Source organism: Pelodiscus sinensis, chromosome 6, assembly GCF_052426305.1.
Source record: "Pelodiscus sinensis isolate ZL-2025 chromosome 6, ASM5242630v1, whole genome shotgun sequence".
NCBI classification, from domain to species: domain Eukaryota; kingdom Metazoa; phylum Chordata; order Testudines; family Trionychidae; genus Pelodiscus; species Pelodiscus sinensis.
In genome coordinates this window covers 132406892-132422413 of record NC_143057.1, presented here as the reverse complement: position 1 = coordinate 132422413, position 15522 = coordinate 132406892, and the positions used below count along the sequence as shown (strand labels likewise).

The 15522-nt window shown below is 45.9% G+C and overlaps 1 protein-coding gene across 7 annotated transcripts in view; it reads right to left on the bottom strand.

The window, feature by feature from the left end:
* Nucleotides 1-15522, bottom strand: part of ARHGEF39 (Rho guanine nucleotide exchange factor 39) — a 105262-nt gene that overhangs the window by 38691 nt on the left and 51049 nt on the right. For all 7 annotated transcript variants that reach the window (XM_075914730.2, XM_089779531.1, XM_075914731.2 and 4 more), the window contains 2 exons: nt 10225-10343; nt 7749-7819 (listed from right to left, as the gene is read on the bottom strand). In XM_075914730.2, the coding sequence (XP_075770845.2) occupies nt 7749-7819; nt 10225-10343 (190 nt within the window). The remainder of the gene's footprint in view (nt 1-7748; nt 7820-10224; nt 10344-15522) is intronic.

Here is a 15522-nt window from a genome sequence, read left to right as displayed (position 1 = left end):
AGCAGGCTCTCCAGATAAGGGGCAGCGGGTGGCACCGGCATTCAGGCAGGTCCCGCCGGTCGATCAGGTCCTCCAGCCCTGGCAGGCCCAGTCCACTCCCCAGTCTCCCCGGCTGGGAGCACTGGGCAGTCCTCTGTTCCTCAGGGTCTGGGGACAGGCCTGTCGGCGGGCCTAGCCAGGTCTCGGCCTCCCATTCTGGGAGTTTAGGGTAAGCCTCCGGGGCAGAGGCAATTGGAGGCCCGAAACCGGTCTTGGCCTCCGTGGCCAGGAGCACTGGGTAGGCCTCTGTCTCTTACTGAGCTTGGCCCCGACTGAGCTCTCAGCCTGGCTTCTTATAATCCTAGCCCCTTCCCTAGCGTTCTGGTCAGGTGACTGGGAGGGGCTAGGCTAGGCCCAAAATGGTTCCCGGAGGGGGTTCTCTGCCTCCGGGTCAGTGGGCGGCCAGTCCGCCCCACTACGGATGGTGACACCTGAAACCAGTTGTCTGAGAAAAGAAATATAGAGTACATCAGCCCTGCTCACCAGCCGCGTGGAACCACACGCTACGCATGTGCAGATCGCTCTGCACATGCGCTGATTGTGCTGCGCAGCTGCACCAGGCTAAAATCTACTCGCCACGGGCAAATAGATTGCCCTAATTGTCAAGCCTTGGTCTTGACCCTGAAGACATTAGTGAAGACCCTTGAGGCTGCTGCAATGCCCAAAGGGAGAACTCTGAACTGACAATGATTGTTGTCTTCTCAGAACAAAGAAATTTAGAATCATAGGATGCTAGAACTAGAAGGGACCCCGAGAGGTCATCAAGTCCAGTCCCCTGCCCTCACAGCAGGACCAGGCACCATCTAGATCATCCCTGATAGATGTCTATCCAACCTGCTCTTAAATATCTCCAGTGATGGAGATTCCATAATATCCCTAGGCAATTTATTGTGGTGTTCAACCATCCTGACAGGTAGGAATTTTTTCCTAATGTCCAACCTAAACCTCCCTTGTTGCAAATTAAGCCCATTGCTTCTTGTTCTACCCTCAGAAGTTAAGGAGAACACTTTTTCTCCCTCCTTGTAACACCTTTTTAGGTACTTGAAAACTGCTATCATGTCCTCTCTCAGCCCAGTTCTTTCAATCTTCCCTCATAGGTCATGTTTTCTAGATCTTTAATCATTCTTGTTGCTCTTCTCAGGACCTTCTCCAGTTTCTCCACATTTTTCCTGAAATGTGGTGCCCAGAACTGGACACAATATCCCAATTGAGGCTTAATCAGCACATTGAACTTGACTTCCACTTAGCCCACTGCAGTATGGAAATATATACCCTTCATGTCAAGAGCTGAGAACCATGACCCTTGGGGGAAAAAGAGAATGATGGTAACGAGAGTCACCATATACAAAAAATGGTTATCTACCTTTTCATAACACTTGTTCTTCAGATATTGATCATTGCCATTGCATTCTAGGTGTGTTCATGCCTAGTCGGTGCACAGTCGGAAATCTGTAACGTTGTCTGTAGCATCATTCTAGGTGACTCACGAGCAATACCCTCAGATGTGGTGTCAGTGTTCATAATCTAGCAGCTTGCAGTACAGAAGCCAGCATCATCCCAGGCCTGCTGGGTAATGGGACAAAAACCAGTGTACATTTGACTAGGTGGCCACCCCACTAGATAAGCACTTAGGCGAGGAAAGCTGCTGAGGCTTCCGCCCTTGTTGCATAGGCAGTTACAGTTGTCAGAGGTGGCACCTTTGCTTCATCGTAACAGCAATGAATGCAGGCAATGATCCATGAAGAAATTCCTTGAGTGGACACTGGATGGGCTTTCATCCTGTCCGCCACCACAATTAATAATCATGAAGAGTTGCAGAATGGCTCAGCTATTGCTCTCCTGATATCCAGGAAATGCAATCTACAATTCTCCTCTGACTTATGAGGCTTTGGGGGGTGGGGGAAGGGAGGAGGAAATCAGTAAATGCTGTAGCCTTTGTGAAACTGCGAGACCACGTTGAGTAGGAAAGCTGGGTGTGTCTGCAGCCGGATCTTGTCTTTGTAGAAGACCATATATTGTGGTTCTGAGGTTAGTGTCTTGACCTCAGAGACCTGGTGGGCAGATATTATTGCAACTAGGAATGAAACCTTCCAGGTACAGGAAAAGAAGAGAGCAGGAAGCCAGAAGCTCAAAGAGTGGACCCCTTGAGCCATGTCAGTACAAGATTCAGGTCCCAAGATGGAAATGGGTCCATGACATGCAAGTATCGGCTCTTAAGCATCTTGACGAATCAGGCAGTAATATCCTGGGGGAAAATCAACCTATCCTTAAGTGGAGGATGGAAGGCTGAAATAGCAGCCAAATGGACCTTGATAGATGAAAGGGAAACACATTGGCGATTAAGATGCAGAAGGTAGTCCAGGATCACCTGCAGTGAGGCCCACTCGCACCAAACACCTTTTTCTGAAGTCCAACAAGCAAACCGCTTCCATTTGGTCAGGTAAGTTGCTTTGGTGGAAGTCTTTCTGCTCCCCAACAGGATCTGGTGGATATTGCCCAAACATTCCTGCTCCTTTGCATTCAAAGAGGTATGTGCAAATCTACAGCCACCTGCTTTAGCACCTCTTGGTATTGGTGATAATCATCAGTAGGGCTCCATGGTCATGGAAGGCACAGACTCTAACTTTATGTAACCTTTGTGACTTATATGGCAGTCAGAGAAGCTAGCACCAGGGCTGCCAGAGCAGCTGGCTCTAGCTGCTCAGCTGGCCCCAGTTGCTCAGCTGGCCCCGTGGACAGTTATACTGGCTCCTGCCTCTGCTAAAGTGGCCCTGCAGCCAGCTTTGGTGGCTCTGAAGCCAATCACACCAGTTGCTGCTCCACTCAGGAGAAATTCAGGTGCTGCTCAGCTGATTAGCAGAGCACTTACAGCCGGCAGCATGTGTTTCTACTGCAAGTGCACAGCCACATATGCCTTGGTGCACATAACAAGATGTATTCCATCCAGGAATGGAAAAAATTAGAGGGAAAACTGCACACAGGACCATTACTTGAAGAAGACGACTAGATTCTCAGACCAGAAGGGACTACTGTGATCATCTAGTCTGACTTCCTGTGTAGCAGAGGCCATAGAACATTCCTAAAATAATTCCTAGACACATTTTTAAACAAATATCTGATCTAGGTTTAAAAATCATCAGTAATAGAGAATCCACTATGACCCTTGGTAAATTGTTTCTATGATTAATTACTCATTGTTAAAAGTCCTGACAGCCACATTTTGCAGACAAAGTGCTGACTTGGCAAAATGCGGCAGACATTTTTATTCAAATGAAGCACGGGATATTTAAATCCCCGCTTCATTTGCAATGTCGGTATGTCTAATTTATATCCCTCTGGCGACAGAGGGATATAGTCTAGACATATCCTTAGATTTTAGATTCTAAAGGACTGGCTCACCGTGATCTTGTGGGTAAGATCCAGAGTGTAAATTGACCTGGGAACTGTGGCTGATTTCTTGGGAGTGGAAGAACCCGTTCGGGGTAGGTGAGATTGGGTTCTATAACCCCTCACCTGTGTGTGAGGCCAGGGGCTGACCGGGGCACAGGAAGAGCTGGAGTGTCAGAGGGGTTTTGCTTGTGAGGCTTCTGGCTGGCCAGACTGGCAGCTGAAGCGCTCGATGTGACTGGTTTGTGGCCTATTTGGGAAGGTAAAATGGCTAATCTCTAGCCCTGACTAGAGAAAGACACGCTGAGGCCCTAAACTATGTCAAGTTTAAGAGGCCCCAGAGCATTACCAAAAAAAAAAATTATTTATTTTTTAGTAATTTGTATTTAGAGGCCCCTCATAGGTTACGTCTACACTGCATATTTATTTTGGAATAAGCTATTCCAGAATAGTTATTCTGAAATAGCTTATTTCAAAATAGCATGTCTACACTGCAGGGAAGCCTCAAAATTAGACCGAGACAGATTTCCCTAATGTAGAGGTGTTATCTCAATTTAGAGCCCCGGGAGGAATAACTTAGAACGGCCCTGGTGAGGAGCTATTTTGAAATAGGAGAAGTGGAGCATCTATACACGCCTTATTTTGAAATAGCTATTTCAGAATAGGTGTTATTCTTCGTAGAATGAGGTTTACAGAAGTCTGAATAAGCCGTCCGCTATTTTGAAACTATTTAAAAATAATGGAATTGCAATTATTCCAATATAACTGTGCAGTGTAGACATAGCCTATGAGGGGCTTCTAAATACAAATTACTAAAAAAAAAGATTTTTTTTTTTGGTAATGCTCTGGAGCCTCAAACTCTTTGCTGTGTAAAAACATCCATAATCTGAGTCCCTAAGATGTATTTTACTTATCTTGTGCATAAATCCGGCACTGTCTCTAGTCCTCCTTGATCCCAGTGTCACATTAGCGCTTTTGGACCTTTGGGAGCTCATGTTCATCTGGTTATCCACCAAGACCCCCAAATCTTTTTCATAGTCACTGCTATCAAGGATAGAATCCTACATTCTTTTCTCCTAGATGTATATGTTTACATTTAGCCATATTGTTTGCTCATGGCAAGTTTACCAAGGGATCGCTCTGAGTCAGTGAACTCATGATTATTTATCACTATCCCAATTTTTGTTCTATCTGCAAACTTTATCAGCAATTATTTTGTGTTCTTATACACCATTAATATGTTAAATAGCATAGGGCCAAGAACTGTTGCCCGCAATACCTCACTGGAAACAAATACCCATTTACAATTACATTTTAAGATCAGTTTTTAATCCACTAAATATATGCAGTATCAAACTGTATATTGTTCTGGGTTTTTAATCAAAATATATTACAACATGAACTCAAACACCTTACAGAAATCTAAGTATATTATATTAATACTTTCTTCTTTAACTAAACTTCTAATCTTATACAAATGATATCAAGTTAGTTTTGACAAAATCTATTTTCTATAAACCTATGCTGATTACATTTATTATATTACCCTCCTTTACTTCTTTATTGAGTCCGATATCAGTTGTTTCATTATCTTGCCTGGGATCAAAATGCCAGGCTGACAGGCCTATAATTACCCTATTAAAGCAGAGAGAGTAGAAACTGATCTGGACTTTATTCTGCTTGTATATTATAAATGTGATCAAATTATACCACTTGTACCTAATTTATATTTTTGTTTTGTGATCAATTCTTCTTTATTTGATATGACAAGATCCAATACAGAATTCCACTTGTTGGCTAAAACATGTTTTGAGTTAGGAAAAATCATCTGTAATATTTAGAAATTCCAGGGCTGTTTTAGAACTAGCAACATGAGACCTCCTGCATGGCATTCCAACTGAAGTACCCTGTGATCGCATTTCCCCCAACCATATATTATAGATTAGGGAAAAATATGACCTCCTCCTTATGCACCAATGAGACTGTTCCTTACTTTCTCCCACAGTCCTAGGGCCAATGCACTAGTCCCAGCCACCCCCTTCGCAGTCCCATTTCCTCCTATCCTCTCAGCTCAGAAGTTCCTCCTCCACCCCTTGGTCAGGTGAATCTAGCTAGGGGCATAAAGGGAACAAGAAGATGTTAGACAAGTATATTAGGAGCAAGAGGAAGACCAAGGACAGGGTAGGCCCATTGCTCAGCAAAGAGGAAGAAACAATACCAGAAAACTTGGAAATAGCAGAGGTGCTTAATGACTTTTTTGTTTCGGTTTTCATCAAGAAGATGGATGGTGACGGAATGCCTAACATAGTGAACGCTAGTGGAAATGGGGTAGATTTAGAGACAGTTGGTAGTTCTGACTAAGTACCAGGAAAAGCTCTTGAGCTTAGCCCACGATGACCCTAGTGACCATGCTGGGGTGAAAAGAACCAAAGACCGGTTGATAAGGTCATTGTACTGGGAGGGAATGGGCAAGGAGGTGTCTGGCTATGTCCAGACTTGTGAGGTGTGAGAAGCCCAAAGACCAAGTCAAGGTACCTCTCCAGCCCCTACCCATAATAGAGGTCCCATTCCAGCATGTAGCTGTGGATATTATGGGTCCTTTCCCTAAAAAGACCTCCAGAAGGAAACAGTTCATATTGACCCTTGTGAATTTCGCCACCCGATGGCCTGAAGCAGTGGCTCTAGGGAGCACTATGGCCAGGAACGTGTGTCAGGCACTAACAGATATCTTTACCAGGGTAGGTTGGCCCTCAGAGATACTCATGGATTCAGGAACTAATTTCCCGGCAGAGGCCATGAAACGCCTCTCAGAAGTTCATGAGGTGAAACACCTAGTTGCTACCCCCTAGCACCACCAAACAAATGGTCTGGTAAAAAGATTTAATGGGACTTTGCAAGCCATGATACACAAATTTGTGAACAAATGTTCCAAAGACCGGAACCTCGTTTTGCAGCAGTTACTGTTTGCCTACAGAGATGTTCCACATCCTAGTTTAGGATTCTCACCCTTTGAACTGATGTATGGTCATAAAGTTGGTATGAACTAACTTGCAGTTAGTAAAGCAGCAATAGGAGATGGCTACCCCTCCTCCAGGGTCCATAATTTTGGATTCTGTGCACAACCTACGAAATACCATTAGAGACACTCTAACTCTCGCACAAAATAACTTGCAGGATGCTCAGCAAGAGGCCTGGTATGATAAGTATGCCAGACAGTGGTCCTTCATGGTAGTCATGGTCTTGAAGCTGCTTCAGCTCAATAAGATGGAAGCATCCTTGGACGGACCTTTCACAGTCCAAGAGTTCCTAGGTGCGGTTAGTTACCTCAAAGCATTTCCTGATCCTGACCTTAAGCCTAAGGTATACCACCTTAACTCTCTGAAGTCCTTTTATTCCTTAGACTTCAGCCTTCTTCAGTTTACTACCCAGGAGAAGAAGAACGCGGAGTGGCCTGAAAGAGCCTACTATACCAGGAAAGGCCAGGGTGGAGTAGAAGAGGTAACCCTCTCCATGAGCCTAAGCCATGAGCAGCAACAACAGATTGTGAAGCTGTGCACCAGGTTCACTCCAATGTTCTCAGCTAGCCCAGGATGGCCCGAACAGGCATTTCGCTCCATTATCACAGGTGCTGCTGATCCAATCAGGGCCCAACCCTACCAAATGGTTCCTTCAGCCAAGGTGGTTATAGAGAGGGACATGCTGGAGATGGGTGTAATTCACTCTTCGGAGAATTCATGGGCTTCTCCAGTAGTCCTAGTTCCCAAACTGGATGGAGAAATTCACTTTTGCGTGGACTACCATAAGCTGAATGTTGTAACTTGTCCAGACAACTATCTAATGCCACACACAAATGAGCTATTGGAGAAACCAGACAGTGCTTAGTCCTGCCATGAGGGGGTCTCAGGTCCCTTCCAGTTCTATGATTCTAAGATATCAGATAAAGTACAAGAATGGGGTATTAGCTGTTATGGACCTTGATCCATAAAGCATTCAAGATTATTTTCTTCTTTGTTATTAGTGACTTGGAAACAGGTAATGTCATATTTGATGGAGTGCCCCTCATCCTCCTCTTTTGCCCACTCAATCTTTCATAAACAAGTTATAACCACCGATTTTAACATTGATGGGGGGAGGGAGGGGGAAGGGGCGGAGAGGGAAGAGAAGAAAAAAGAAAGAAATCTATTAGAGACGGAAAGAGAAAGAAATGATTACGTCTTAGCACAGGAAAGGATTAAAGGTCACAGAAATTATTAAAATCTGATTGCTGTTAGCAAAGGGAATAATCTGGAATGAGGTGTTGGAAACTACAGGCACATCCATACTTGCAAGGTGCTGGAACTCCGCACAATCCGGGCTGGTGTTCTCCATCAGGTCTCTGAACAAGTACTTGTATCTAAGACAGACAAGGTAAAGGTGCAGTCACATTTCATGTATAGTCATCAGCAGTATTTCCTATTGTTGATAGTACAAGGGATGAGAAAGATCCAACCCTTAGAAAGGGAAGACTAATCAGTCAGTCTTGAAGCACTTTCCCTCCCACATGACAGAATCAGTTCCACCTTCTCCCACAAACCACACTGTTCTCCTGACCATATAAGCCAGGAACTTGAAAAGATTAAAAAGGGGATTTGACACACATGCGTAACAAGCATATAAATTACCCTAATAATGATCAGTGATACAGTCTGCAGGTGGAGCAGCTTCCCTGACTGCCCTGCCCCTGCACACTGCTCAGAGCAGCTTTCTGCCAGTTGGGGGAGGTGAAAGGGCAGGAGAGGCTTCACACAGTTCCCACCCCCCAGCACAATCTTGCAGCTCCCATTGGCTGATTTCTGGCCAACAGGAGCTGCCTATTTGCAAGAAAGGCAGCACACAAAGCACTTCTCTCCCCTTCCCCCTAGGCTCACAGCATTCGCAGCAGTACACATGGTCCCTCGCTGAGAAACCTGCCGGACAGGGTTGCTGTATGGGAGCCACCCAGGAAAGCACCTCCCTGCCAGAGCCTGCCTCTGACACACCAGCTGCTGTTTCCCCCAACCCTCTGCCTCCCCTCCCTTACCCCTAACCTACATAACCCAAACCCTCTGCACCCCTGCTCCTGCACCCATACCCTTTCCCAGAACCTAAACCCCCTCCTACATCCCTCCTCCAGGTCAGAATTCTCTTCTGTACCCATACCCCCTCCTGGACCCTGCATCTCCACCTGCACCCCAGTCTCGTGCCCCAGATCATGACCCCCTCCTTTACCTAACTTTCTCCCAGACCCCATACTTTTTCCTGTACCCCAATCCCTTTCCCCACCATCCTTTCTGCACCCAGCCTCCATCACAGACCCTGCAACTCCTCCCTTAATATAATAGAAGAATGCAGCCCTTGACCACTTACCAAATTCTTGGAGTGCCCTCCCCCATTAAAAATTATTCCCCACCTGAGCTAGGAGCTGGAAGTCCCCACTTTCCCGGAGTGGGATAGGGAGTTTAACCCCTCCCCTCGAAGCACCTGCAGCACCCCGGGGCCACCTGAGCATCTGGGGCACTCCTGGCGTGCCATTCCCTCTAAGTTTTAGTCAGAAGTATATAGTAAAAGTCATGAACTGGTGCGACAGACTGCTGGCTAAACCAGAGCTCTGCCACTGTAGCCTGGCTAAAGAGGCTGAGGGGAAACAGCTGAGCAAGCCCAGGCCTGAAGGGCTATTAGAAGCAGCTGTGGGCCTCACTGGGAGAGGGCTATATAAGGCAGAGGAAAGAAGCCAGGAGGGGCAAGGAGCCAGGGTGTGGTTGAGTGTGCTCCCAGGCAGACAGAGGAGCTGGCTGAATTGACTGTAAGCTTTGTACATAGAAGGTGGTGGGAACTAACAATAAAAGCATGGGTGACCGCACCAGAAGCATCTCTGGCTGATTCGTGGACCAGAAGATGTCCCAGACCAAGGGACCTGTGGGGGGAATTCCACCACAGCAGGTCACAGACTGTGAATTTTGTTCTCTACCCATGATTGGTCCACGATTTTTACTAAAAATGCCTGTGTCTAAAACATAGGCTTAACTATAATGTACTTCTCAAACTGGAATCTTAGCAAAGAGCCTACTTTGGATCTCCCCATTGCTGCCCCAAGCTAAATTAGCCTCCAACCAACACCTGCAGGCAGCCCTCTGCCCAGCCAGCAGGATGGCTGCTCTTCAAGGTTAGCCCTAGCAGAACAGACCTGAATTACTGTGGCAGATATTCCTCTGATCAACTACAGAAGTTTCTATGGTAGTCTTGTGCCTCCACCTCTTCCTAAAATCATGCAGGATCAAGAGGGGAGATACAGGATACCCCAGAGACAGAAACCCACTCTTGCTTGGTGAGGACTAAACTTTAGTCATTTTTTTCTTGCCCAGTCTCTCAGATATTGAACAGAGACTTTATTCTCTCAAACCTGAATTAGATTAGAGTCAGCAGTCACAGCAACCAATAATACTCAGTGACGGAATCCTGCAGACTCCCACATGAAAGACTCCTTGGCAAGGCACCACTCTCTGGGAATTGCTCAGGGAGAAACGCCCTCCAAGAGCCTATGCCACTGAATCTTTCCACAATATGGAGAGACTATAGACAGCTACCTATCTCCCTGCATCTCCGCAATACCCACACACATCTTGGAGGGGTGCGATGGAATGTTCTGAGCTGGGAACATTACAGCCACTCCACCTGTCCACCAGCAACAGACTACAGTTTCATGGGTTCTCCTCTCTTCATCTCAGATTCCCAGCACTTAGTGCTAAGCTGACATCTGATGGCTCAAGGCTGTTTCCTTACTCATGGAGCCTCTGCAGTGGCAGAGGGAGCAGATCCTCCAGCTGCCATCCTAGGAATTCAGGTCGAGACTCTTGAAGCTTCTTAAACCGACAAAATGACTTATTCTTCTTTAACTGCTCCTGTGTGTGACCAAGCAAAGATTAAACAGATTTGAAGTATCAGAAGGACACAGTGTATTTAGTGGTTTAAGCAGGAGCATTAGAAAAGAATCCTAGAACTTGAAGAGACATCAAGAGCTCATTGAGTCCAGTCTCCTGCATTTACAGCAGGACCAAGCACCATCTAGATCAGGGTGGGCAAGCAGCAGCTACCTCATGGGTACCCTTACTACAAAGCAGCTGCAGCCACTTTAAACAGCAAGTTGCTAATTGCTCTGCAAGCTGGGCAAGGAGGAAAAAGCTTTGCATGCTGTCCCTGCTCTCTAACCAAATCCCCAAGCTCCCATTGGCCAGTTTCCAGCCAATAGGAGCTGAGACATTTTGCTGAAGGCAGGGGCAGCGAATGAAGCCTCCTTACTCCCTGTTTGTACTGGAGCAGGATTGCCCCCCTCCCCTTACAGGTAGGGAGCCTGTCTCAGGTTTGTGCCGAACTGCTGACTGGGAGCCACCTAGGTAAGCACCTCCCAACCACAGCCTGCCTCTGACACTCCACCCCCTTTTTCCCCTCAAACTACCTGCCACTCAAATCTCTGTATCCCCTCTCCCCACCTCCCTCCAGATCACAACTCCCTCCCAGACCCCACACCCCTCCCTCAGGCCAGAATCCTCTCTTGAACCCATATCCCCTCCTGGATCCTGCACCCCAAGCTGTGCCCCATATAATAACCCCATCTTTCATCCAAACTGCTTCTCAGACCCCACACTCCCTGTTGAAGGGAAAGAACTGGGCAGGGATTGTCGAATTGAGGAAGTAACTGCATGGTTGTGCAGGTGCTGTCGCAGAGAGGGCTTTGGTTTCTTCGACCATGGAACTCTGTTCCGGGAACAAGGATTGCTAGGAAGAGATGGGATCCACCTAACCAAGAGAGGAAGGAGCATCTTTGCGAGCAGGCTTGCAAATCTAGTGAGGAGGGCTTTAAACTAGGTTCGTCGGGGGACGGTGACAAAAACCCTAAAGGGAGTGGGAAAGTCGGATACCGGGAAGAAATGCAGAGAGGAACGAGCAAGAAAGAAGGACCCCTGTTTCAAATGGAGAAGATAGGACGATCAATTGGTTACCTGAAGTGTTTGTACACTAACGCGAGAAGCCTGGGCAACAAACAGGAAGAACTGGAGGCCCTGGCCCAGTCCAAGAAATATGATTTAATTGGGGTAACAGAGACTTGGTGGGATGACTCGAATGATTGGAGCGCTGTCATGGAAGGGTATAGACTGTTCAGGAACAACAGGCAGGGGAGAAAAGGAGGAGGAGTTGCACTATATACAAGAGAGCACTACGATTGCTCTGAACTCCAGTATAAAGAGGGAGAAAAACCTGTTGAGAGTCTATGGGTTAAGTTTAAAGGAGCAAACAACAGCAGTGATGTTGTGGTTGGTGTCTGCTACAGGCCACGGAATCAGGTGGATGAGGTAGATGAGGCTTTCTTGGGACAACCAAGAGAAGCTTCCAGATCGCAGGCCCTGGTTCTCATGGAGGACTTTAATCACCCTGACGTCTGTTGGAAAACCAATATGGCAGTACACAGGCAATTCAGGAAGTTTTTGGAGAATGTTGGGGATAACTTCTTGACACAAGTGCTGAAGGATCCGACCAGGGGCCGTGCGCAGCTTGACCTTCTGCTCACAAACAGGGAGGAACTAAGAGGGGAAGTGGAGGTGGGTGACAACCTGGGAAGCAGTGATCATGAGATGGTAGATTTCAGGATCCTGACCAAAGGAAGAAAAGAGAGTAGTAAAATACACACCTTGGACTTCAAAAAAGTAGACTTTGACTTCCTCAGAGATCTGATGAGCAGAATCCCCTGGGATGCTAACATGAAGGGGAAAGGAGTCCAGGACAGCTGGCAGTATTTTAAAGAAGCCTTATTGAAGGCACAGAAAGAAACCATCCCAACATGTAGCAAGAGAGGTAGGAGACCGGATTGGCCTACAGGGGAAATCTTTGGTGAACTTAAGCACAAAAAGGAAGCTTAAAAAAAAATGGAAAATTGGACAAATGACCAGGGAGGGGTTTAAATGTATAGCAAAGGTGAGCAAAGCCCACAGGTAAGTGCTGCATGTGCGGGACTGGGAGATGGGTTGGAAATGGGGGGGGGACTACGGCCTATAATGGCAAGGAGAAAGGAGGGTTAGGGCACAACAGGGAGGCAAGATCAAATCAGTATCTTAGATGCCTATATACAAATGCGAGAAGTATGGGTAATAAGCAGGAAGAACTGGAATTGCTAACCAATAAATACAACTATGATATCACTGGTATTACAGAAACCTGGTGGGATGGGACGCATGATTGGAATGTTGGTATGGAAGGGTACGGCTTGCTCAGGAAGGACAGACAGGGAAAAAAGGGAGGAGGGGTTGCCTTGTACATTAAAAATGTACACACTTGGACTGAAGTGGAGATGAACGTAGGAGATAGCTGTGTAGAGAGTCTCTGGGTTAAGCTAAAAGGGGTAAAAAACGAGGGTGATATCATGCTAGGAGTCTACTACAGGCCACCTAGCCAGGTGGAAGAGGTGGATGAGGCCTTTTTTAAACAATTAACAAAACTATCCAAAGCCCAAGATTTGGTGGTGATGGGGGGACTTTAACTATCCAGACATATGTTGGGAAATTAACACAGCGAGGCACAGGCTATCCAATAAGTTTCTGGACTGCATTGGAGACAACTTTCTGTTTCAGAAGGTTGAAAAAGCTACCAGAGGAGAAGCTGTTCTGGATTTGGTTTTAACAAATAGGGAGGAACTAGTTGAGAACTTGAAAGTGGAAGACAGTATAGCGGACAGTGATCACGAAATAATAGAGTTCATGATCTTAAGGAACGTTAGAAGGGAAACCAGCACAATTGAGGTAATGGATTTCAGGAAGGCAGATTTTGATAAGCTCAGAGAACTTGTAGGTAAGGTCCCATGGGAAGCAAGACTGAAGGGAAAAACAACTGAGGAGAGTTGGAAGTATTTCAAAGGGACGTTGTTAAGGGCCCCAAAGCAAACAATTCCGCTGTGTAGGAAAGATAGAAAATATGGCAAAAGACCAGCTTGGCTTAACAAGGAGATCTTGCACGATCTCAAAATAAAAAAGGAGTCCTATAAAAAATGGAAACTAGGACAACTAACAAAGGATGAATATAGGCAAGCAACACGGGAATGCAGGGGCAAGATTAGAAAGGCAAAGGCACAAAATGAGATCAAACTAGCTACAGGCATAAAGGGAAACAAGAAGACCTTTTATAAATACATTAAAAGCAAGAGGAAGACCAAGGACAGGGTAGGCCCACTGCTTAGTGAGGAGGGAGAAGCAGTAACAGGAAACTTGGAAATGGCGGAGATGCTCAATGACTTCTTTGTTTCGGTCTTCACCGAGAAGTCTGGAGGTGTGCCTAACGTAGTGAATACAAGCAGAGAGAGGGTAAGTTTAGAAGATAGGATACACAAAGAACAAGTTAAAAATCACTTAGGAAATTTAGATGTCAGCAAGTCACCAGGTCCTGATGAAATGCATCCCAGGATACTCAAGGAGCTGATAGAGGAGGTATCTGAGCCTTTAGCTATGATCTTTGAAAAATCATGGCAGACAGGGGAGATTCCAGAAGACTGGAAAAGGGCAAATATTGTGCCCATCTATAAAAAGGGGAATAAGAACAACCCAGGAACCTATAGACCGGTCAGTTTAACGTCTGTCCCAGGGAAGATAATGGAGCAGGTAATTAAGGAAATCATATGCAAACACTTGGAAAGTAATAAAGTGATAGGGAATAGCCAGCATGGGTTTGTGAAGAACAAGTCATGCCAAACTAATCTAATAGCTTTCTTTGATAGGATAACGAGCCTTGTGGATAAGGGAGAAGCGGTGGATGTCATATACCTAGACTTTAGTAAGGCATTTGATACGGTCTCGCATGATATTCTTATTGATAAACTAGGCAAATATAACTTAGATAGGGCCACGATAAGGTGGGTGCATAATTGGCTGGATAACCGTAGTCAGAGAGTGGTTGTTAACGGTTCTAAATCCTGCTGGAAAGGGATAACAAGTGGAGTTCCTCAAGGGTCTGTTTTGGGACCCGTACTATTCAATATCTTCATCAATGATGTAGATATTGGGATAGAGAGTACGCTTATTAAGTTTGCAGATGATACCAAACTGGGTGGGGTTGCGACTTCTTTGGAGGATAGGGACATAATTCAAAATGACCTTAGCAAGTTAGAGAAATGGTCAGAGGTAAACAGGATGAGGTTTAATAAAGAGAAATGCAAAGTGCTCCACTTAGGAAGGAACAATCAGTTCCATACATACAAGATGGGAAGCGACTGTCTAGGAAGGAGCATGGCGGAAAGGGATCTAGGGGTCATAGTGGACCACAAGTTGAATATGAGTCAACAGTGTGACGCTGTTGCAAAAAATGCAAATATGATTCTAGGTTGTATCAACAGGTGTGTTGTAAGCAAAACTCGTGAAGTCATTCTGCCGCTCTACTCTGCACTAGTTAGGCCTCAGCTGGAGTACTGTGTCTAGTTCTGGGCGCCACATTTCAAGAAAGATGTGGAGAAATTGGAAAGGGTACAGAGAAGAGCGACAAGAATGATTAAAGGTTTAGAGAACATGACCTATGAAGCCAGGCTTCATGAACTGGGCTTGTTTAGTTTGGAAAAAAGAAGATTAAGGGGGGACATGATAGCGGTTTTCAAATATCTAAAAGGATGTTACAAGGAGGAAGGAGAAAATTTGTTCCTCTTGGTTTCTGAGGACAGGACAAGGAGTAATGGGCTTAAAGTGCAGCAGGGGAGGTTTAGATTGGACATTAGGAAAAAATTCCTAACTGTCAGGGTGGTCAAATATTGGAATAAATTGGAGGTGGTGGAATCTCCCTCTCTGGAGATATTTAAGAACAGGTTAGATAGACATCTGTCAGGGATGGTGTAGGTGGAGCTTGGTCCTGCCTTGAGGGCGGGGGGCTGGACTCGATGACCTCTCGAGGTCCCTTCCAGTCCTATGATTCTATGATTCTATGATAGCTCGAGAATGCCGGGGGGTTACCAGGAAGGTGAAAGCGCAAATGGAATTGCGACTGGCTAAGGGTGTGAAGGATAACAAGAAAGGTTTCTACAGACATGTCAACAAGAAGAAGGTGATCAGAAAG